Raw genomic sequence first — 23,612 nt, forward strand, 5'->3', positions numbered from 1 at the left:
TGCCTTCACTAGCCTGATTTACTGAAAGATAATCAGATGCACAGTCTAGGTCCGAGAGCCTGGTCTTTGGCTCCATGACCAAATGCCTAAAGTGATTCACCATTCCATGTTGGTCCTTGGCCATCTTTATATTGCTGTAGCAAGTGTACCCAATTTTATTACTTAGAGACAGGATATTCCATGGTCGGATTTTAAGAGCGTTCATATAAGAACTCAAAAAATCTCATAAGAAATGGTTCTCCTGTGTTTCAATCTTAAACTTACCTACTGTGAAAGTCTGTGATTTTATTATTGCATAGCTTTATAAACTTATACATATGTGTATGGCATAAATATGAGAATTTAGAATCATGAAAAGAGATCAAATTTTTTTCTTTTTGTCCTAAAACCCACATCTTGCTTGATCATAATATTTTTGTTTCTTTGATGTTTATTTGCATTACCTTATAAATCTACAAGTGAGAATGGTTTTGCTGACAAAAGACAATATTGAACACCATTTAAAATAGGAAATTAGTTCCAGAACTCATTTTTTGAGGGATAGCCAGCTTTTTAAAAATGCCATAAATGATACCAATAGACAATTTAAGCATCACATGTGACTTCATCCAGCCACTCATACTCAGCCATTGGGCTCTATGCATTTAGGTTGGCTACTTTTTTCAGGTGTCCTGAGAGCCACTTTCTACAGCTGATCTGATTTGGTCATCAAGGAGGCTGAGGAACATTAGTCAAATGTAGGTTTCATACTTACTGAGTCTCCCTGGCTTCAGTAACAGGTTAACAAACAACCATGTTCATGTAGTCAAAATCCCCTTTCTCCTGTCCTGGCTTACACCAGTAGCCTCAGCCTGGGAGGGATGGCAGAAGGACTGAAAGTTGTAGATCACTTTAGATAGGCCACAAAATGAAACATCTCCTTGTGGATAATTAAGTGCTGCCTCTATGGTTCTAAAAGGCAGAAGAATTGGGAGTGGAAAGAAGACTTCCTGTAGGCTTGTTTTCAATTCTAAAGTCAAACGGTAATTGTGAATCACGTGCCCTCTTCAGAAGGACGTGGAGGGTTATCGATTGAATCTTGTTCTAAACTATGAAGTTGAGAAAGTAGTTTATACCTTCATATTGACCTTGCAGATAAAATGGACCAGCTCACAGCAGAATATACAATCGTTTGAAGTGCATATGGAACATTCTCCAGAACAGACTATACACGAGGTCATAAAATAAATCTTGGTAAATTTAAAAAGGATGGAACTCATGCAAAGTGTGTTCACCAATCACAATGGAGTGAAACTAGAAATCAGTAGCAGGAAGTTATTTGGGAAATTCACCAATATGTTGAAATTACACAACATAATCCTAACAAACATCGATCAAAGAAGAAATCACAAGGAAAATTAGAAAAAACTTTGAGATAAATGAAAATGGAGATATAACATACTGAAACTTATGGTATTCAGGGAAAGCAGTGCTTAGCGGGAAACTTATGGCTATAATCACCTACATTAAAAAAGAAAGAAGATTCCAAATCAATAACCCAAACTTCCACTTTAACACATGGGGAAAAGAAGAGCAAATTAAACCCAAAGCAACCAGAAGGAAGGAAATAGTAAAGATTAGAGGTAAAATTAATGAAATAGAGAACAGAAAAACAATAGAGAAAATCAATAAAACCAAAAGTTGGTTCTTTGAAACGATCAACAAAATTGACCAACATTTGGCTAGACTGAACAAGGAAAACATAGAGAAGACCCAAATTACTAAAATCAGGAATGAAAAAAAGGACATTACAACTGACCTTATGGAAATAATTTTTTTAAAGATTATAAAGGGAATATTATGAACAACTATTAATCAACAAATTAGATGACCTAGATGAAATGGACAAATTCATAGAAATATACAAACTAGCAAAACTGACTTAAGAAGAAATAAAAAATCTGAATAGACAAAGCCCAGGTCTGGATGGCTTCATTCTCCCAAATGTTGAAATAAGAATTAACAGTGATCCTTCACAAATCTTTCAAAAACTAGGAGAGAAGGAAACACTTCCAACTTATTCTAAGAGACTGCATTACTATGATACCAAAGCTAGGCAAAGATATCACAAGAAAAAAAAATACAAGCCAATATCCTTTATAAATATGAGTGTAAAATTATCAACAAAACATAAGCAAAACAAATCCAGCAACATGAAAAAAGGACTACATACCATGACTAAGTGGGATTCATCCCAAAAATGCAAGGTTGGTTTACCATACAAAATGCAAACAATATACCATGTTAACAGAATAAAGAAAAAACCCACACGATTATTTCAACAGATGTAGAAAAAGGATGTGACAAAATTCAACATCATTTCATGAGAAAAACACTCAATGATCTAGAAATAGATGGGAACTTCCTCAAACTGATAAAGGGCATCCACAAAAAAAAAACAAAAAAACAAAACAAAACAAAAAAACCCAGACCAAACATCATGCTTACAGGTAAATGCATGAGAACTTTTCCTTTAAGATCAGAAACAAGGATGTCAGCTTTTGCCTCTTCCTTCCAACATTGAGCTAGAGGTTATAGCCAGTGCAATCAGGCCAGAAAATAAAAGGCATACAGATTGAAAAGGAAGAAGTGGAATCATGATTATTTGTAGATAAGGTAATCCTATGTGTATAAAATCATGAGGAAATTATTCTTAAAATATTGGAACTAATAAATGAGTTCAGCAAGGAAGCAGAATATAACATCAATATACAAAAATCAAATGTATTTCTATACAAGAACGTACAAAGAAACAATCTGAAAATTAAATTAGGAAAGCAATTCCATTTATAATAATATCAAAAAGAATAAAATACAAAACAACAACTTTAATAAGAGAATTACAAAACCTACACTCTGAATAGTATAAAACATTGCTGGGAGAAATTAAAGAAGACCTAAATAAAACAGAAAGCCATCCCACTTGACTGGAAGACTTATTATTAAGATGTCAACACCTCCAAATTGATCTACAATTTGCAGAAATTGACAAGCTGATACTAAAATTCATGTGGAAATTCAAAAGACCCATAATAGCCAAAGCCGCCTTGAAGAAGGAGAACTAAGTTGGAGGCCTTACACATCCCCAATTAAAAACTTACTTCCATACCTATAGTAATCAAGACAGTGTGTAAATGGCATAAGTATGTATTAATAGAATAGAGTCATTGAGTCTAGAAATAAACTCTCACATTTGCAATCAATTGATTTTTGACAGGTTACAAGGACTTCAAAAGAGAAAAACTAGTCTTTTCAATGAATGGTGGTGGCATAATTGGAGAATGCAGAAGAATGAATTTGGACCCCTACCTCACATCATATGCAAAAATTAACTAAAATGGATTAAAGATGTAAATATAAAAACAAAAACTACAAAACTTCTAGAATAAGACATAGATGTAAATCTTTGTGTCCTGGGACTTGGCAATGGTTTCTTAGATAGGACACAAAAGTAGACATAACAAAAGAAAAATAGATAAATTTGACACTATGAAAATTAAAACCTTTTCTGCTTCAAAGGATACCATCAGGAAAGTGAAAAGACAACTCAAGAATGGGAGAATACCTTTGCAAGTCATATATCTGATCAAGCTATTGTATCCAGAATCTAAAAAACACTCAAAACTCAGCAGTGAAAAGGAAAATAACTCAATTAAAAATAGGCAAAGGAACTGAATAGACATTTCTCCAAATAAAAACACAAACGGCTGGTAAACACATGAAAAGATGCTCAACATCATTAGTTATCAGGGAAATGCAAATCCAAGCCACAGGTGAATACCATGCCACATCCACTAGGTTGGCTATATTAAAAGCCAGGTAATGACACGTATCGAAGAAGATGTGGAGAAACTGGAATACTCACTGCTGGTGATAATGGAAAATAGTGTAGCCACTTTGAAAAAAACGTCTGGCAGTTCTCAAAATATTAAAGAGTTACCTTGGGACCCAGCAACTCTACTCGTAGTTATATATCCAAGAGCAATGAAAACATGTCCATACAAAATCTTGTTCATAGCAGATTTACACTAGTCAAAAGGTGGGAGCAACCCAAATTCCTTTTTTTTTATTTGAGAGAGAGAGAGAGAGAGAGAGAGAGAGAAAATCTGAAGGAGGCTCCACACAGCCTGACATAGGGCTCGATCCCCCTGGGATCATGATCTGAGCTGAAATCAAGAGTCAGATACTCAACCGACTGAGCCACCCAGGCGCCCCAACAACCCAAATTTCTATCAAGTGATGAATGGTTAAGTAAAATGTGATCTATTCATACAATGGAATATTATTTGGCAATAAAAAGAAATAAGCTACTGATAAGTGCTTCAACATGAATGAATCTTAAAAATGTTATACTGAGTGAAAGAAGCCAGTCACAAAGGACCACATAAATAGTATGATTCCATTTATACGAAATTTCAAGAAAAGGCAAATCCATAGAAATAGAAAGTAGATTAGTGTTTACCTAGAGTTAGGGGGTAGTCAGAGGTGGGGGGTAGTGGCTAAGGAATATGGGGTTCTTTTTAAGGTGATGAACATGTTCTAAAATTGATTGTGGTGATAGTTGCACAATTCTGTGAATATGCTAAAACCCATAAAATTCTACACTTAAAATGGCTGAAGTGTACAGTTATGTGAATTATACTTTAATATAGGTGTCACTTAAAAAAAAGGATCAGTTCATCAGCTCATATTTAAAATGAGATTCAACAGAGACCCATATTAATAAAAGCAACATTCTTTATACAGAAGAGATTATCCATCCTCATTGGCCACATTATATGAACCAAAGACAACCGTCGGTTCAAGTTGGTTAGACCTGTTGATCATTTCTTACTAGACTCTATGAACAAATTTATACTTTTTAGCTAACGTGGTAGATTTTTTTAACCGACCTCTTCTTTATGGAACATCTCCAATCTTGGCTTGCCAGCAAAGCTGACTATGAGTTTTCTTTGTCTTGACCCGAGGGAAAGTGGAGTAGAAGTACTAGACCAGATCTGTCTTATGTTTATACAAAAGTCCAGGATGATCACATTAATTTAGTCATATCACCCCAAGCACTCCATTTGCATTCTTATCTCAACCTTCTTTGTTGGGAGAGCCAAGAGTAATGAGGCTCAAGGGTTGGCCAGTGGAGCACAGCATGGTAAGAACGACCAGTTTCAGACCCTTAGTGCTGAATGCTGGTCATTACCCTTTTGTTGACCTTAGCGCTGGCTGAAGCAGTGCCTGTGGGTCTCTGTGGGCTGCAGACTGAAAGGCTCACGTGGCACAGATAAGAGTACCATGAAACAGGAAGAGAAAGGGAGGCGGCAGAGCAGAGGTTAGTATTTGTAGTTTCATGGCTTTTGGAGCCAAAGAGGCATGGGTTTGACCCTTGGCTCAACTATTTATTAGCTGTGTGACCTGGAGACATAATCTCTCCAAGTTTCATTGTCCTCCTCATCTGTAAGATGGGAGTTATAGTATTACCCACCTTTCGCAGGGTGTTGTAGAGATAAATGTGGTTGGGACTCACTTAGGCCAATGTCAGCATGGAGAGATCAGTGGTAAGTGTTGTTCTGTTTCTGACTGCTATTATTATTGTTACCACTACTGCTGGAATAAGATTCACTCCCACGTTCATTAGGAATCTCTGTAACATGCAATTCTGTAACATACCAAAGACCTACAAGAAGCCAGGCTCGCTCACAAGCACACAACTTAAAATTGAGAGTCGGTCTGAAGGGATCATGAATAATTCTGAATGTATTATTTTAGCTGGGGCACTGGGCCCAAGAACGGCACATGGGGGCCTTTACCCTGGCTGCCTGCTCAGTCTCCCAGAACCAAGATTATGCACATTTCCAAAGCTACCTTCAGGATAAGCTGTCCAAACCAACTGCCGCCCCAGCAAATGATAGCCTAGGATGTACTTAGGCCAGATGGTCACGGAGCACAAGAATATGCTGTGGATCAATAATTACAGCTCTCAAGCGGAAAAGAGGAGTGAATTACTTGAAGACCATGCGTTCTTCAGTCCCTCCTCTTCGGGCCCAGGCACAGGTACCCAGAGGAACTATGATTCATGAGAAAGACATAGGGAATGTATACGTATATGCAGAGAGGGAGAAAAGGGGTGCCTGGCTGGCTCAGTCAGTAGAGCATGCAACTCTTGATCTCAGGGTTGTGAGTTTGAGCTCGATGTTGGGCGTAGAGCTTACATTAAACAACAACAACAAAAAGATAAAAAGAAGAAAGAAAGGAAGAAAGAAAGAAAGAAAGAAAGAAAGAAAGAAAGAAAGAAAGAAGGAGAAAACATAAAATTCTCCCAATAGTTCCAAATAGTTCAATTCAACTGAGCTGAGCACTGTTCCTTCTGCCCCTCCCAATGCCACCACGCCCTAAAGGCTGGAGGGGCTCCAAACTATCCTTGCTGAGGTTATTTTGATTCTCAGCATCATCAACTCCATGGAAAAGGTCAAGAATGGTCATCAACAAATGTTTATCAGCTACATGTGTTGGCCCATGAAACGAGGTGGTTATGGAAGTGTGCTTTGTTATCAGAAAGGTCAGGGCTCCGATTCTAGCTCTAACTCCCCGTTGACCTTGGGCAAGTTACCTAACTAACTCTCTGGGCCTCAGTTGTTTCTTCTATAAGAGCTAACATTAAAGCCAACCTTGCAGGGTTGTAAGAAGGATTTAAGCAGATGATGAATTTGGAAGTTATTTGTAAGGCCCAATCTGCTAATTGGTTGTTGTTGTTGTTGTTACAGAATGGTGGCTATAAGGAGTTTGGAAAAGAAAGAGTTCTGGAAGGCTGAGGCCACAAGAATGACCTTTGTGGAGAAGGTGGGTCTTGAAGTATTTGGAGGCATTAGGACGGGAGAACAGAGGGCACTGCGAGCAGAGGTGATGGTCTCAGCAAAAGTAAAGAGGTGGTAACGAGACTGGCATGTTCGGACAAAAGATGCACATCTATAGCTCATTTATAGCTAGAAAAAATTCCAGAGGACACTGTGGGATCATTAGCAAATTCATGGTCTCATGGTCTGAGTTCAGGGTTAATGGGCAACATGGCCTCGGGGGTCTGAAATCCCAGACAGCACAGTCCTCACTGCACCTGGACTCCAGTGCTGATCTGTGTTCTCAGCCTGCAGGGCGCGGACATTTGTCACCTCCTGGCGACGGTGCCTGACTCCTGGTAGTGCTTTTGCCGCCGCGACACTGACACGGCCCAGAGAGCAAGAGAGCAGACGTGAAGCTAACAGGAAAATAAGAACACGTGTATTAGCCATTGACACAGCATGCTCCTTAAAGAAACTGGATTCCTGACTGGAGCATTCCAACAGGGGATGAGGAAGTGCCTCGGAAAGTATGGAGTTATTAAATGAAGCAAGTCTATATGTTTGCACAATATACATGTATGTAGTATGATTACTGCAGAAAAGCTTAATCACCAGAAAAAAGCAGCACAATTTAACATGATGTACTCTCTTAAAATTCAATACCCTTCTAACCTCGCCCTTTTAATTTTACAAACGCTAGATGTGTTTTAGGTTTGAAAATTCATTTGGAAACCATTGAGGTCACCATTTGGATACGCTTGTTTTAATTCATATTCCTACGGATGTTTGCCCTTGTGAGCAGAACAGCCATGGTGAAGGCAAGATGGATTTATACACATCGTGGTGGGCCTCTTCCAAGAATAATAAATCCTTTGGTTTCCAAAACATTTAAGATGAATTGATAAACTCTAGCATGGGTGCCTGGCGACCTGGTTGGCTCTATCCATATTCATCCAAATGACTCAGTGATACGTTTTCAGCTTTTCTTGCCCTCGTGTTCTCTCTCAGTGCCCTTGATTTTGTTAGTTCTTCAATATGTTACACCTCTCTGTGCAGTTTCTTTATCTGCAAAACAAAAATAATAATGGTACCCACCCCACAGAGTTGTCGGGAGGATAAAATAAATTGCTTCGTGTAAAATGCTTAAAAGAGTGCCTGGCACATAGTAAGCACTCAAAAAATGAACTATTATTATCACACCAAACCTATCATTACCTCTTTCATGCTCACTCTTTCTCTGAAGGGCATTAGCATCTGTCCATTTGCCCAGAGTGGAAACACTGACCTTGTCCTTGACTACCCTTTCTTCCTCTTCCTGCCATATCTGAACAATCAGGCTCTGTTGATTCTTCTGCTTAAAGATTTCTTCTTCATGAAGATTTCCAAAATGCAATTCTAACCAAGTCATAATTCTCTCATAACTTGCACTCTCTCCCACTCCCAACTTACGCACACACGCGCACACACACACACACACACACACACACACACACACACAGCAGCAGCAGCAGTCAACCAGAGTGCTGCCTTCCAGCTCTTGGTGGTGTTCCCTGCAGCGTTATGTTGAAAAGGATTGTGAGGTCACATCTGGGCCCAGTGCAGTGGGGTGCTGTGATTGATTACCGATGTCTGCCATGAGAGGGGTGGTGGTTCAGGAGGCTGATGAGCCATATGTTGTGAATTTGTAGACCCTGCTATGGGATCAAGGCCAAGCTCCTTACCAAGGCATAGAAGGCTCTCACGATCTGACCCCTAACTAATCTTCCAGCCTAACCTCTTACCTCTTTCTTCTCTAGCCACACCAAACTGCGTATTTTTTCCTAGAACCACCATGATCTTTCTCACCACCATGTCTTAACTCATACTATCTTCCCAGCATGCAATGCTCTCCCCTTCTCTCCTGACTCCTCTACATTGCTTAAGACTCAGCTCAGTTTCTCACCACCCCAGTGTGGGTTTGAAGCTTTTCCTTTGTGCTGCCACAACTCCCCATGCATGCTGCAATCAGTGCTTTAACCGTATTACATTATAATTATCTGGTTAGGTATCTGTCCTCTCCGCCTCCCCTCACCGCTCCCAACTAGACCAGGAGCTTACATGGGTAGGTACTGTGCTTATTCATTTGTGTACGGCCAGAGTCATACAACCAAAACTCGTTGAGCACCAATTCTGTGTCAGGCATTGGGAATTGTCTGACTTCAAATTGATAAATGCTAGAATGGGTACTAACACAGCACTCCGTCTAGGGCACAGCTTCACTGACAAGGAAGCTACATCTGAGCTGAGTTTTCTTTCTTATTTAAAAAAATTTTTTTTAATGTTTATTTATTTTTGAGAGAGAGAGAGAGAGAGAGAGAGAGAGAGAGAACGCGCACGTGCACATGAGCGGGAAAGGGGCGGAGAGAGAGACAGAATCCGAAGCAGGCTCCGGGCTCTGAGCCGTCAGCACAGAGCCCGACGCGGGGCTCGAACCCACGGGCCATGACATTATGACCTGAGCCGAAGTTCGATGCTTAACTGATTGAGCCGCCCAGGCGCCCCATGAGCTGAGTTTTAAAGGTAGAGAAAGGGAAAGCATTATGGGCTAATGGGCCAGCACGTGCATAGTATTAATGGCCATCATTTATTGGAACCCACTAGGGAGCAGGGCCAGGACTAAGTGCTTTATATATATTCCAAAGACAGGAATTCATAAAGGCCCAGGCAGGCCTTAAAGAGCAGAACAGCAAGTTCAGGAACAGTGAGTGAGGCTTAATCTAGATTAAGAAAGGCTGGTCTCAAGGATTTGGCTCCATCATTCCTCATTCATGCCCAGAATCCAGGGAGAGCAAGGAAAACGCCCATTGGACTCCAAGCTGGCGAACAGTCAGCGGGAAGACTGCAACCTCTCTTTGAAGGAAGGCAGACTCATTTCCATTCCTTAAGCCAAACTTGGTTCGAAATCCCTTTGAGGTGCTACAAGTACGGGTCTAGGTTAACGTATGACTTACGGAGTCGCGTTTAAGACATCCTAGAACTGAAACGCACCTGATTTCCACAGATACTGCCCGAAGCATTACCACTGCCCCAGACAAATCCATCCTCCCTGTTCGATCATTCCACGTGAAGTGGTGTGTGGGGAGAAGGAAAGCTAGAACCACAACGACAACAAATTAATAGAAAAATTCGTGGTTCCACGCTCCAAAAAGCCCGAGTCAGAAAGATATTAGCGCAGAAAGGTGCAATCCCTGGATGCTGACTAGAAATGAGAAAGAACTTATGAACCCACAGACACAAAATCCCCAAGTTTCTGTTCATTACGGACTTAAGTCGTCCAGTGCTGTGTGTCACAGACAGGGTCCGAAACCTGCAGAAGCAGAGCACAGATACTCCTGCACGCCCCTGCATATTTGTAGAGAAAACCTATTCAATTCCCTGATCCGACCACATTTTGGGAGAATCTCGTTCCTTAGACCTGTAGCAATTGGTGCTGTATGAGCGTATGAGTAATATGTCGCCTCCCTGCACAAACAAGAAAGAAATGTTGAAAAGGAGAGTGGGGGTGTGTTCCAAATTTAGCTTTCCTTCCAACCTCTGCCCATATGGTCGGTGGTTAAAAAAGTGATTACGAAGCCAACAAAATGTAACCCGATATTAGGAGTTCCTCTCCAACTCTGTGAAACCAGGGCTAATACCGGCACACGGTATTCATTTGCCGTAATGCCGTCTGATACGGGGAGACTGGACTCTAAAAGTGGCCCTCGCCTCGGTGTCCCATGAGCTGGCCTACAAGACTCTCGTCTCATGGGGTGGAGCTGATGAGATTTCCAGTGGTGAGCACAGAGATTTCAGTGAGAGCCCATCAACCTCAATAGAGGCTTTGAGAAAAAAGTTTACAGATCTGGTTAACAGTTTCCAAGTTAGTAAGTTTCCAAGTCTAGGATTCCCTAGATTTCTGAGTAACTGAAAATGAGGGGCTCTTGAATTTCTAGCATAACTTAGGAAGAGAGGAATTTTCCCTCACTCTTGGTGCAAAAAGCGATTGATTTAAGCCTAGAACCATTAGGGATGAAGGAAGGAAAACAATCTTCCAAAGTACCTTTTCACCCCATGGTACACTGGTAAATGTTCAACAAATTACTCTTAAAAAAAAGCACGCATGTCAATTTACTTTAATTTTTGCTGGAACAAAGGATGCGGAACACACAATTTCTAAATACTAAAAAATATACAATACTCGTTATTAGAAATTCCAAATAGCCAATTGATTCTCGCAGAACCCTTTCATTGATTCAAAAAAAATTTTTTCCCAATGTTTATTTATTTTTGAGAGAGAGTGAGACAGAGTGCGAGTGGAACAGGGGCAGAGAGAGAGGGAGACGCAGAATCCGAAGCAGGCTCCAGGCTCTGAGCTGTCAGCAGAGAGCCTGACGCGGGGCTCGATCTCGTGAACCGTGAGATCATGACCTGAGCCGAAGTCAGACACTTAACCGAGGAGCCACCCAGGCGCCCCTCTTTCATTGATTTTTGCCAGGCTCTTGCACTGGTAGCCAAAGCGGGGTTGCAACCGACAAGCAAGTGTAGTTCCTGCAAGAGCACTGGCTGATATATTGGTTTACATTCAGGAATAAGACAACAATGAAATAGCAAAGACATCTGTCAGAATCCCACTCCTTTGTCAACGATGACGGTGACTTCTCTGCTAAATCGGATAATAGCTTTCAAACACTGAAGAATGGATCCTCAGCGTGTTGTGCGATTCACGATGTAATGGCTACAGAGCCAACACGATTGAGTTTAATCCACATTGCTAACATTTTCCCACCACTTTCTTAAGTCTAGAGTCTAAACAGTCAACAAAACAATAAATCCAGCCCTGATCTGTAGTTTTTGCTGATGTCTGCGGTGTAAGTATTTCCATCACGGCCAATATCAGGCTACCAATGTGATGAGACTGCATACAGACGTATAACTGCACATCACCGACCCCACCCCCATTTCACCTGCTGCTTTTGAGTCTGTTCCACCATTGGCTCCGACAGTTAGGGGGACACAAGGCAGAGACACAGACAGCAGGCTACTGCTCCCTACTCAGAGTGCGGTCTGCTGCTCTGCTATTTTTTGCCAGTCTGTGAGAAGATAAGCACAGAAATCGAAAGTAAGCGCTTGAAAAAAAAAAAAAAGAAAGAAAGTAAGCGCTTAGCAATTTTTATAGCAATTTGATAGAGAAATTTCGAAGTCTGTTGAGTCTCCTAAGTAAAAAATTGCGGCTTATACTTTGCTGTCCTTTTTGTGATTTTCTTTTTGTACTAATTCATTCTTATTATATGTTACACAGCTATTGGTCAATGACAGATCTGGGAGGGGCAAACCCCGCGCCTTCCCAGTCCTTCCCCACAGATAACTTGAGGTGCGCTGATCTATTCTGTGAGACCAGGGTCAGAAGGGAGAGAGTGGTGTGGGAGATGGGTGTGGACTGGACAACCTTGCTATTGACTATTCTGCCACTAGGCTAACCACTTATAGCTGGAGGAAGCACTGGAACCCAGTTTGCTTTTCAACACAGGGCCAGGAAGGCCACAAGCCTGCCAATAATTGGGGAGAAATGAGAACTGGAGTTCTAGAGGCTGCGAGGGACAGACAGGATGTTGAAAAGAATTGCTCCCTGGAAAAGTCTCTGTTATTCCTAAGGATCCATTTGCTTAGGAAAATGGCTGCAGAGAATCAAAACTGGTGACATGTGCTCCAGTACAACCAGAGTAGCCTCTCCATTCCTCTTTCCTCCCCCCCAAGCCAGAAAAATTGCCTCATTGGCTTGTTCCGCCATCTTGGTTCTCTTTCGCTCTCTTTGCATGAGTGAGTCATCATGAAACCATAGCGTCTCAGAGCTACTGAGGCTCATGGAAGTCAAGAGCCCACGACGTAGGTATCTCTTCACTCTGTGACATCCTACTCCACCCTCACCCAGCCAATCTTTCTGATAGATGGCTATTCAATCTCTAGTCAAATATCACCAGAGTCAGGAAGCTGATTGTTCCCTAGAGCAATCCCTGCCACTGGGGAACAGCTCAAAGGGTTAGAAAGTTCACGTCTTCGTCAGTCAAAATAGATCTCCTGGGTAAATTCCATGCATTGGTTCCAGATCTGCTTTGATCTTCCGCATGCAAGATCTCTAAATATTACAAGATGACATTCGTGGTTCCCTAATTCTTCTCTGGTACAGACTGAACATCACTACATCTTTTCACTATCCTTCCACGGACTCTGTTTGCCAATTCTTCACCCTCCTGCTCGCTCTCCTCAGGAGACACTCTAGGCGGCAACATATCACGTCTCACACAGCAAGTCCTGCCCGCCTCACAGGGGCCCCTACCCTCATGTTGACTGGAACAGGGATCTCCTGTGTCTTTGCTCACAATTTCAGCTGCTAGAAGTCAAAGGCTACTTTGGAGGAAGCTAATTACAGAAGCAGTGAGGTTAAAGCCTACCAAGTCTGAGGCAAAAGGAAGCAAATGTGGAGAAGTCAGCACCGCATGTGGAAAATTGAAATATTTACTGAACCTCTACTAAGGGGCAACAACAAGACAAGGTGGGGGAGGAAAGTCGAGGTTGGTGACTGACGGCTGACAAGGGTACACACGCGATGAAAATGACTTGCTGTCTACCCTCTGAGGAGCTCATTGGTAGTCAAGGACACTACTTTGCTCTGGAGCCCCCTCCTGAAGTTGCTCATGAAATTGCTTTCTGCTCTGGCGTAGACTCGTCTCCAACACCAGAATTTACAGAGTAGCCTCTACTTATTTTTATTTATTTGGTAATTATATTACCACTTAAGTTCATCATGGAGCTACAAATTAAGAGATTCTGTCTGTACTGGTCTCCCATTCTCGCCTTAAAGGCTTATTACAATACCCATTAGGATTGTAAAAAGAAAGAAAGAAAGAGAGAGAGAAAGAAAGAAAGAAAGAAAGAGAGAGAGAAAGAAAGAAAGAAGGAAGGAAGGAAGGAAGGAAGGAAGGAAGGAAGGAAGGAAAGAAAGAAGGAAGGAAGGAAAGAAAGAAAGAAGGAAAGAAAGAAAGAAAGAAAAAAGAAAGAAAGAAAGAAGGAAATAAGGAAAGAAAGAAAGAAAGAAACAAACAAACAAAGAAAACAAAAAAGGAAAAAGATCAAAAGGCAGTTTTTAAAAATCAGTAAGTATATTTAGAAATGTGAAGAACCATAACACCATGGATCATTTTGCCAGATCATTAAACCTCTCTTAGCCAGGTATGTACATAGGCAGGCACTATAACAAGGCTTCCTTTAAAAAACAACAACAACAACAACAACAACAAATCAAACAAGAGAAAAAAAAACCCAACCAAACAAAAACTTGCCAGTAACTTCATTCCTACCAATGCAAATTGGAATTCTCCTTGCACCTGACACAGGCAAACAAGGGGGAGAAACGGATAATGGCCACACCTTCTTGCCATATTAAGCAAAGTGAAAGGACAGCGTGGTCTGAATTGAAAAAAGAGACTTGGAGACGTTTGTACGCTTGTGTGTAGTTGCGGGCGTTTTGTGGACGGAGAGTGATTGCAAAGCATCCAGTGGCTCTGAGTCCCTCTTCCCCTCGAGCAGGGCCTCAGCCTGGCTTCACGTCTGATCTCCGCGTGCGGCCACCAGGACTGGAGGCACTCGACACCTTCAGTTTCTGCCTCGCTCTGCGGGCTCGTGATTCCTTGTTCTACTGAGCTCCTCTGATTTGGCTCTCGCAAGAGATCGTCACAAACCACACAAGTTTAATTAGACATCACATCTTTCTGATACGGTATTCTTCTCTTGCAGGCGAGCACTTCCCCCTCGCTGGCATACACACCTGCTTTCCCAGACCCCTTGTGGATGTTTCCTTATGGACATGGCTTCACTTCTATTCGGCAGCTCAGCTCAAGGCTTTGAGCTTGCCACCTTCCTGCTGGTTCCTCCTCCAGCTTCCCACCAGCTAAGTGTCAAATCTCTCCCTCCCGTTCCTTTCTGTCCACACTAGACGACCACAATTTAGTTGAGGCCGTCACGAACTTCCCAACATGGCTCTATCCAGAGAAAATCAACTGCGCCATTTAGGGAGATTCATACATTCAACGGTTTCCTGTTAATTAGAAACTGATCCCAAACTCTAATACAATGGCCACGGGTCACTCACACTCCTCCTAACACCCCCCCCCAATTCTTAGAGTTCCATGTAAGGCCCACCGGCAAGTAGAACTATCATGGCATTACCCTTGATAAAAACCTCCTAGCCTAATGGCTCAGGTAGGAAAATATCACAGGGCAGTAGGCCTAGAAAAGCGAACCCCCGAACAGCTCACGAATAATAAGAAACATACTCCTTAAAGCATCTCAAGTTACAGTAACTTTACGGAAAGTATTTACCTTCCCCTACTCTCGTCTATCGCCAGCTCACCTGTACTAATTCCCTAGTCAACACTAAAGCATGAGGAAGGGGCTTTTCTGACTACACTTACTGAACAGGTAGATAATATCACTCACAGTTAGAGCTCGCATCAAAATCCATCTCTGTGAGCCATGGAAACTGCACGAAGCTCTGGGGTGAGATGGGATTGGCCGTCTTGTCAATCGATCAGTAAGAAGCACCTGGTCTCTATCTGCATGAAGAGTGCGATTATAATAAGCCTTGCTTCCTTCAGCTTCCCTATGGCGTTTGTTCTCGAAAAGATCAAGGCAAGAAAGCAGATTGCTTATAGCTAAGAGCAAGATAGAATGGACAAAAATCACAGGCCCTTTCTTGACCTTCCCCAACTCATCCACCCTTGCCCTCACTGTCCCACTAACACCAAAGAAAACAAAACATAACTAGCTGTGATTCTTTCAAGATGTAGGTGACTGCCACTGTTGTGACTAGGGCAGACATATTTGTCATTGTTTAAATACCTTCTCACTGGGCTAAAAACAAGTTAATGAGTAACTGAAAACGCCACCTTGGGGGTGGAGAAGAAGGAGCATATCATAATGAAAACTGTTGGCCAGAACCTCGGGGACTTAATTTATAATTTTAGCTACAGGCTTTTGGCAACTAAAACTTATAACCCAATGGTACTAACCAATCTTAACGATATTACCCTAAATGAGAAACTGCCTTACAATTTAAAGTTTCTACTTTATTTTACTTTATGTTTAGTTTTTACTTTTTTTTTTTAAAGTTTTTACTTTATTTTTGAGAGAGAGAGAGAGAGAGAGAGAGAGAGCGAGCATGAACGGCGGAGGGGCAGAGAGAGAGAGGGAGACAGAGGATGCAAAGCGGGCTCTTGTGCTGACAGCAGTGAGTCTAATTAGTGGGGCTCAAACCCATGAACCATGACGTGAGCCAAAGTCGTATCCTCAACTGACTGAGCCACCCAGGCACCCCTGCTTTACGGTGTATAAAGGACTTCTATGTCTTTTGTCACCTGTGTTTCATTCGACAACTTCTGAAGTGGGCAGGTGAGGAAATACTTTATCATTGTTTTTGCAGATGAGGAACCGGAGCCTCAGAGGAGCTCAGTGACTTTGTCTAAGGCCACAGCACTGGCAAGTGGCCGAGACCGAACTGAGATTGTCTGACTCTGAGAGCTGAATGTCTCAAGCGTCAGTAGCCCGAGGGTAGGCGGGTACTGCGTTCATCCATCAGATGGGATCCATATCACAGTGAATGACGTGAGGCCCCCTTACACTGGGGTCATGTGTTTGAGGGACTGATGTAACGAGAAAGAAGGTTGGAGGGAGTCATTACGAGATACCTGAGAATTCTGGAAGCGGGTTACTTAGAGAAGAGCAAAGGGTCCAGAGGAAGTAGGATTGTCAAACTGTAGAATACATTTTGGGGAAACTGTCATAATTTGTTCCTGGACTTACTACCAATAGGGCAGTATAAATAGATATATTACTGTCTTCACATGTATTTTTTTTATTATTTATTTTTGAGAGAGAGAGACAGACAGAGTGTGAGGGTGGGAGGGGCAGAGAGAGGGAGACACGGAATCCAAAGCGGGCTCTAGGCTCTGAGCTGTCAGCACAGAGCCCGGCGTGGGGCTCGAACCCACGAACCGTGAGATCATGGCCTGAGCCGAAGTCGGATGGTTAACCGACTGAGCCACCCAGATGCCCCTCACATGTATTTTAATCTCTGAACAGGACTCAGCAACTTCCCCCCCCCCAAAAAAAAAACAAAACGAACAAACAAAGAAACAAAACCACCACCACCACCACCAACAACAACAAAACACCCAGGACATTTCATTCCTTGACAAACTTTCTACTTATTCTGCAACAGGTAATCCGATTTGCTGTAAAGCGTTATAAGCTTGCAGATATCGCCTATGAGAAAAGGCCCATTATAAAGTTCCTCCATGGGTTTTATCCTTGTCGCCAAGCCAACCCATTAATGAATTTATTCATACAACGTGGCTACCGGCCCACATGACGAAGGTCTGACTGCACAATTCAGAAGAGTTAAGCTATCGAAGTGTCCTTCGTCTCCCTATGTGCACAGGCTTGCTAGGAGTCAGAATATAAGGTTACACTTGATGCACTAAAAAAAAAAAAAAAAAAAAAAAAAAAGAATGAAAATCATTGGCTTAAAAAGTATTTCTAAATGCCGTTTTGGTTTTTTTGGTTTTTCATTTGAGTTGTACTTTTGCCTCCAGATTGCAAAGTAACAGCAAGGAGGAAATATGGAGTATAGAGACTCATGGGGCCCACAGCTTTGAGTCTTAATGGCTTCACTCCAGCACCGCTGGGAGGAGGTGACTGGTCGGGCAGAGCAAACAGCTGTTCCGCATCACAACGCCTGGACACGACCGTGCAGGCTGGCGAAAGGGACCTGTCTGGGCCTGGATTTCACCTTCACCCTGACCTCCAGCCAAGGAACAAGTGGCAGGTTTTCTCTTTTCAGTCCCCACACTGACAATGGTGAAACTGAAAGTTTCTTGAGGGCGAACGTTTCCACAAGAAACATCTGTTTGAATGGGTAAGAAACGTCCATGCGGTTTGAATATCGGTTCCGGTTGTAAGCCCAAGACGCGTTTCACGAAGTCTACTCCTCGGGTCCCCACCAACCAGCTCAAGCCACCTTACTCCCACACGGCAACAAGGAACGTGTCTGTCTTCTACAGCCTGTTTCCACATCCCTCATCCAAAGAGCTAGGCTCTCACGGCATCCACGACCACTTCCCCCATCTTTGACGCAGCTCGAGACAAGATTACCTTCTTTTTCTGACTCGCAGTTATAAAGACATTAGGCTCACCAGAATGTTCTGGCTGTACCCACGGAGTAGTGCAAGCTGGAGTAAAAACAAGCCCAGGGAGGAAGGGGGTGAGGGAGTGGTAACAGATATCTCTAAGATGCGTGTTCCTTGCTGGGTTGTTTTCTGAGCATGTGTTTCAGTTGTGTTTCCAACAGCAGGCGTGTGTGTGCGCGCACACATGAGCACCTACGTGAGTATGTGCTTGTGTATGCATGGTTTTCTGTGTGGGTGAGAGTGGGGACTTGGCAGAGAGGGGGCAGATGCTTAAGATGCTTAGTCATCATGTCTTGGCTGGGGACACCTGGCCAGAGCTTGCAAAGCTTCTCAGAAGTCAGCCCCAGCCAAAGCGCTGGGACCAGCCAGCTTCCCAAACAGCTTGACAACAAGAGCTTTGACAAGGCCAATAACTGGGAACAGTGCTGATGGCAACCAGGTCCATCACGGACGATCCGTCCCTGGAAGGGAGCTTGAACACGGTGTTCAGCGCAAGAGCATTTTCTAACTCATGGGCTAAATTCAATCTTTGCAGAAAATTCGTGCCGAACTATGGACGCTGAGAAAGCCAAAGAGCTTCCAGAGATTTTTGCATTAATAATGTCTCCTGGTCATTATAAATATCTGTAGAGCCTAACGGGTTGCAAAGCACTTGCGTACTCATTATCGCCTCTGATTTCCACAACAACTCACTGAGACCGGTGAGGGTGAGCAGCCCCACTTTACAGCTGGAGAAACTGAGGCTCAGAGCACGACATCACTTGCTCAAGGTCCCGCTGTGCATAAATGTGCTAGAACTGGAACCCAAGTGTCCTAATGTATCATATGGGTGACCGGGCCTCAGGCATCTTTTAGATTCCTGGAACACTTGGCTCACTGTGGCCAGTTTAGTGGCTTTTCAGATGCTTCACGTATTAAACCTAAGTGCCACAAGTGCTCGGTTACAAGGTGGAAAGGGGGCAAACAAATCAGCTAGGGACCTTGTCAACATGACCTTATGACCCAGCAGGTCTGAGGTGGGCTCTGAAAGTCTGCGTTTCTAACAAATTCCCAGATGATACGGATGCTGCTGGTCCACGGACCCCACTTGGAGTAGCAAGGGGTACTGGGGATATTGCCGCATGTTGGTGACCTGGTTGTAATTGCCTTTTATGAGTCTTAAACAAACAAACTAATAAAACAAGCTAATTCTAAGCTACATCTGCAGGCTCTTTGAGCTCCAGAGGTTAGCAGTTAGCAGCAACAGACCAGTTGCTTTAATAGTAGATAGGCTTTTTTGAGTGCTTACTAGGTGCCAGGCACCATGCCAAATGCTTTGCGTGGCTGATTTGATGATGATGATGATGATGATGATGATGATGATTTTATTTCATTGCCACAATCTTACGTAACAAGAGACATGAAGTAAGAAAGCAGGGAACCTACGAGGTCAGAAGAAAACACAAAAGAAGATGTCCCCGAGACCCAAATAAGCACCCTGCCAGGGACCAAAGCCAAATAAATGAACAGCATCACGGATTGCTGGCACTAGAATGGCCTGCAAGAACTGGGCGCGCTCTTTGTTTCACAAATGGAGAAACTAACTGACTTCCAAAAAGAGGAAGGGGCTTGGCCCAGGACACATGGGAGCTAGAAAGAAAGTCAGGAACAGAGAAAACGACGTGTCCTGCACTTCATCCAGTTCAGCGAAACAAGGGAAGATGTGAGCCAGGGCGGCTGGCCAGTAGGACCGCTTGTTGGTTATGGTGTAAAAGGTCTGGGCGGGGACAAGAGGGAGACAGAATAGAGTCTGAACCCACTCTGAGCCTTGTTTTTTTATTCCCAAGTTGTGTTTTGGAGGAAGGAATCTGGAATTCTAAGTGAGACGGCAGTAAACGTACAGAGTGTTCCAAGCCTAGTTGACTAAATGGATGTTGATGAATCACCGGGACCAGATGGCATCTACCCAGATTTGGGGTAAAATTGTGTAACAGCTGACCAAAGTATATGGCTTGTCGTTCCAAACAGCTATTGTGCCATGAACCTGGCAGATTGCCAATGAGTCTCCTCTCCATGAGAAACATTTCAAAGGGGACCGAAGGAGCTCCAGGCTGGTAGGATCACTGAACATGTTAGCCAAGTGTAACCTATTGGGGGTAAGGCATCATTTTTCCTGTAAATTAAATTAACCACCATTTGTGTAGTGTTTTACAGTTTACAAAGCACTTAGGGTTAATCATGCCTAACTAATTGACTAGAATTCTTTGAGAGGATAAATGTGCATGTGGACAAAGGAAAACCAGTGGATGTAATCTATTTAGATTTTGAAAAGGCCCTTGACAAGGTCCCCTACCAGACACTGTTGAAAAAAGTTAAGTCACCATGGAACTGTGGAGTAGTGTTCTGACAAGGATAGGGAAGTGGCTTATAGGCAGAAAAGCAAGAGCAGGGATAGGCAGGGGCATTTTTGGAGAAGTAGGAAAATTGGTGTGCCCCAAGGATCAATGCCGGGACCAGTCAATATTTTGAAGAATCATGCAGGCAAGCTTTAGATGACTGAAAGCTTTCTTGGGTAGCAAAATACAAAGCAGATTTCAGTCTTTCTACAATTGTCTAGATGAGCAGAGAAAGAAGAATCGGAGTGGAGCTGGTCCAAGAGTGGCCTCCAGAATCTCATTTCCTAGCTCTGAACCCTGACTCTGCCCTTAGCGACTGCACGGCTGTAAGCAAATGACTCTACTCCAGCATCCATTTGCTCATCTGTAAAGCGGGAATAAGGACAACCCCTCGTTCATTGTGAAAATGACATAAGGCAATGCAGCTAAAATTTCGGCACAGTGCTTAGAGCATGGTTAATGTCCATCGAGTGTTGGCTTCTATTATTTTTACTGATTATAAGATGCCAGCCTCTGGGTGATCGCGTTGTGCCCTAGGAATGGAACGTGGGGGCCACTGCAGACTATTTCTGGAAAGCGTTGGTAGAGTTTGTTTTAGTAATTCAGAGAGGATGGAGACACGTGTAGCCTGGTTGTAAAAGATTTCGTTCAAGGAAAGTAACAATTATGGAGCACCAAGAATGTGGTAGGTACCAGGCTAGATACTGTACGACTTTGCCCTCCTGATTTAATCCTGCAGTAGTCCTGTGAAGTCGGGGCAATGACCCCCGTTTGGTGAACAAGGGAGTGAAGTCTTAGGAGGAAGACAGCCAGAATGCAAATACAAGTTCGCTCTCTCCCTAAAGCTTTTTTCTTTTTTTCTTTTTTACTGCAGCAAACTTGAAATGCATTTTGAGGGATGGCTGTAATTGTTTTTTGAAAAAGTATTAAGTTTTAATGCCAGGTTAGTCAACATACAGCGGAGGGATGGGTGTAATTTAAGACGGGTCAAAAGAGGAGCATCTCTACCGAAATAAACGTGAGCAATGGTATGAAGACAGAAACAGGAACGGTATTCTTATGCTTCCTTCCAAGGTTACCTCACTGCTGGTTTTCACTAGACTCCGAAGACCGCGTTGCTTTTTATAACTGAGAGGAACCAAGGAAATGTCCAACGGGAAACAGAGCCACGTGATTAGGTCAGCTCATTTCAGAGGATAAAATAACAAACAGGAAGTTACCCTTTGAATCTACCCGGGTCCAGAGATGGGGGGAAAAAAAAAAAAAAAAAAAAAAAAAGAAGCCTACCTGAAAACTTTATTTTTCTAGAATACACTATTTCCTTGCAGAGTTGAAGGCATTCTATGTTGCAGGGACTTGTGGAAAGTTATAGAGAGCAGAGTCAGTTGACTCTGCGAGCATGGCCATTTTTGCTCAGACGCGCCGGCGCTCACACGCACCTGCAAGGAAGCGGAGCTGGTTCCTCACTTTCGTGGTGCCGTCCCCCGAGCCCCCGATGCACTCGTCTTCATCGTCGCCACAGTCGCCACTTTCAAGCCCTTCCTCGTCAAGGGTTTTATCCAGAACTCGACCTTTGGGCACAGACATGGTCCTCAGGAGCTGCAAGAAACGACCAGAAATGTACCGCGCTTGAGATTTCTCAGGTAGGTCTGAAACTGTGTCTTGCTGGCAGGAGGCATTAAAAAAATGGTGAATGAATTACACAGGGGCTTTGAAAAATCATTTTTCAAATGCAGATAGGTGTAAACTGCTTATAGTCTGGAACATTCCATAGCGTTTGACAGGATTCTCAACTAGAGCATATACCGCATCAGACTTTTCCATACCATGGTATTTAATTTCCCGAAAGCCTCCGTGGTAGCACTCACCGATGAGAGAAACTTAGGATGTATAGGCAAAGCATATTTATCGGCTGAGAGGACACCAAGATCAGACAAGATCCCTATAGAAGCCCCCTACGTTCCCATTCGCCAAATTAAAATAACAAATGCTTCCCACTAGAAGAAGAGACTAGCGATGACATTTTACACACATTTTAAATGAATACGTACAATTAATTGCCACATACCGTGTCTTGATCACCAGAAAAGCTTTAAAAACCTCTCCCCGTTCCACGATTTCAATAAGATGGTTTGAGATTCGTTTTGCTTTATTGTAGGTAACATGCCTACTAAGAGACACGTGTGTTTTGTGTCTGACTTTTCAGTTATGTGGTCAACGTCTAATTTTATGTGACTGCCACCTCCCCCAAATCTCTCCACTGACCCAAAAGCCCAGCTCACAGCATCAATGGTCTGTGGGGGCAGTTCTCAGACCCCATTTCGCTTTTCTGCTTCATCTCTCTCCGGGGCTGTATTCCAGCGTCCTCTATTCCTGCCCCACCATCCACTCTCAGTCTTAAATGTCAGGCCCACTTCCTAGTTTTAAATAATGGCCAACAAAAGATGCTGGATCTACCGAAAATGAGATCTTTGCAATTGCGCAAGAGGTATCCAGAAAAATAAAACGCATGCACCGACACGTCTTGGTTTCTGCGGTTTCTGTTATCTGTGTTCACTGTCACTGCAAAGTATTCTTTTATGTTCTTTACTTGTGATTTAGCTGCTACACCAAGATCTAGTTGAAACAAGCTGTGTACCGTACAGACATGTGACGGTGGCTTTGGTTCTTTTCCAAGCAAGGAAGGAAAAGTCCAATAAGCTACCTCCAATGGTGTCAGAGAAGCCAAACCACCCACCCTCTCCCACTCTAGCACCATCTCTATTCTGCAGCTCTAATGTACCCTTTCTCTGGCCCTCCCCACCCTACATGTAAATGTAAATGTAAATGTAAATGTAAATGTAAATGTACCCTAAATGTATAATACAGATGCATAGGCCAGGACAAGCTAGACCAGTGACTCTCCAACTTTTTGGTCTCAGAACCCCCTTTTACTCTTACTTGGAATATCAGAGAACTTCTGTTTATACAAGTTATATCTACTGACACTTACTATCTTAGAAATTATATCTGAGAAATGTAAAAAATATTTAATAACTTGTCTAAACATAACAGTAATAAACCCACGATGTGCTCACAGAAATAACGTTTTCTAATGAAAAAGAAATATATAT

At 42.8% G+C, this 23,612-nt stretch overlaps 1 protein-coding gene across 2 annotated transcripts in view; it reads right to left on the reverse strand.

Annotated features, from left to right (window-relative positions):
* The window catches only part of GPC3 (glypican 3), a 426,034-nt gene that overhangs the window by 27,022 nt on the left and 375,400 nt on the right, over nt 1–23,612 (reverse strand). The window contains exon 7 of one of the 2 annotated variants that reach the window (XM_045472532.1): nt 21,939–22,098. The exons of the other annotated variant lie outside the window; for it this stretch is intronic. Coding sequence (XP_045328488.1) covers nt 21,939–22,098 — 160 coding nt within the window. The remainder of the gene's footprint in view (nt 1–21,938; nt 22,099–23,612) is intronic. 2 annotated transcript variants of the gene reach the window in all.

This window comes from Leopardus geoffroyi, chromosome X (genome assembly GCF_018350155.1).
Source record: "Leopardus geoffroyi isolate Oge1 chromosome X, O.geoffroyi_Oge1_pat1.0, whole genome shotgun sequence".
Classification (NCBI taxonomy): domain Eukaryota; kingdom Metazoa; phylum Chordata; class Mammalia; order Carnivora; family Felidae; genus Leopardus; species Leopardus geoffroyi.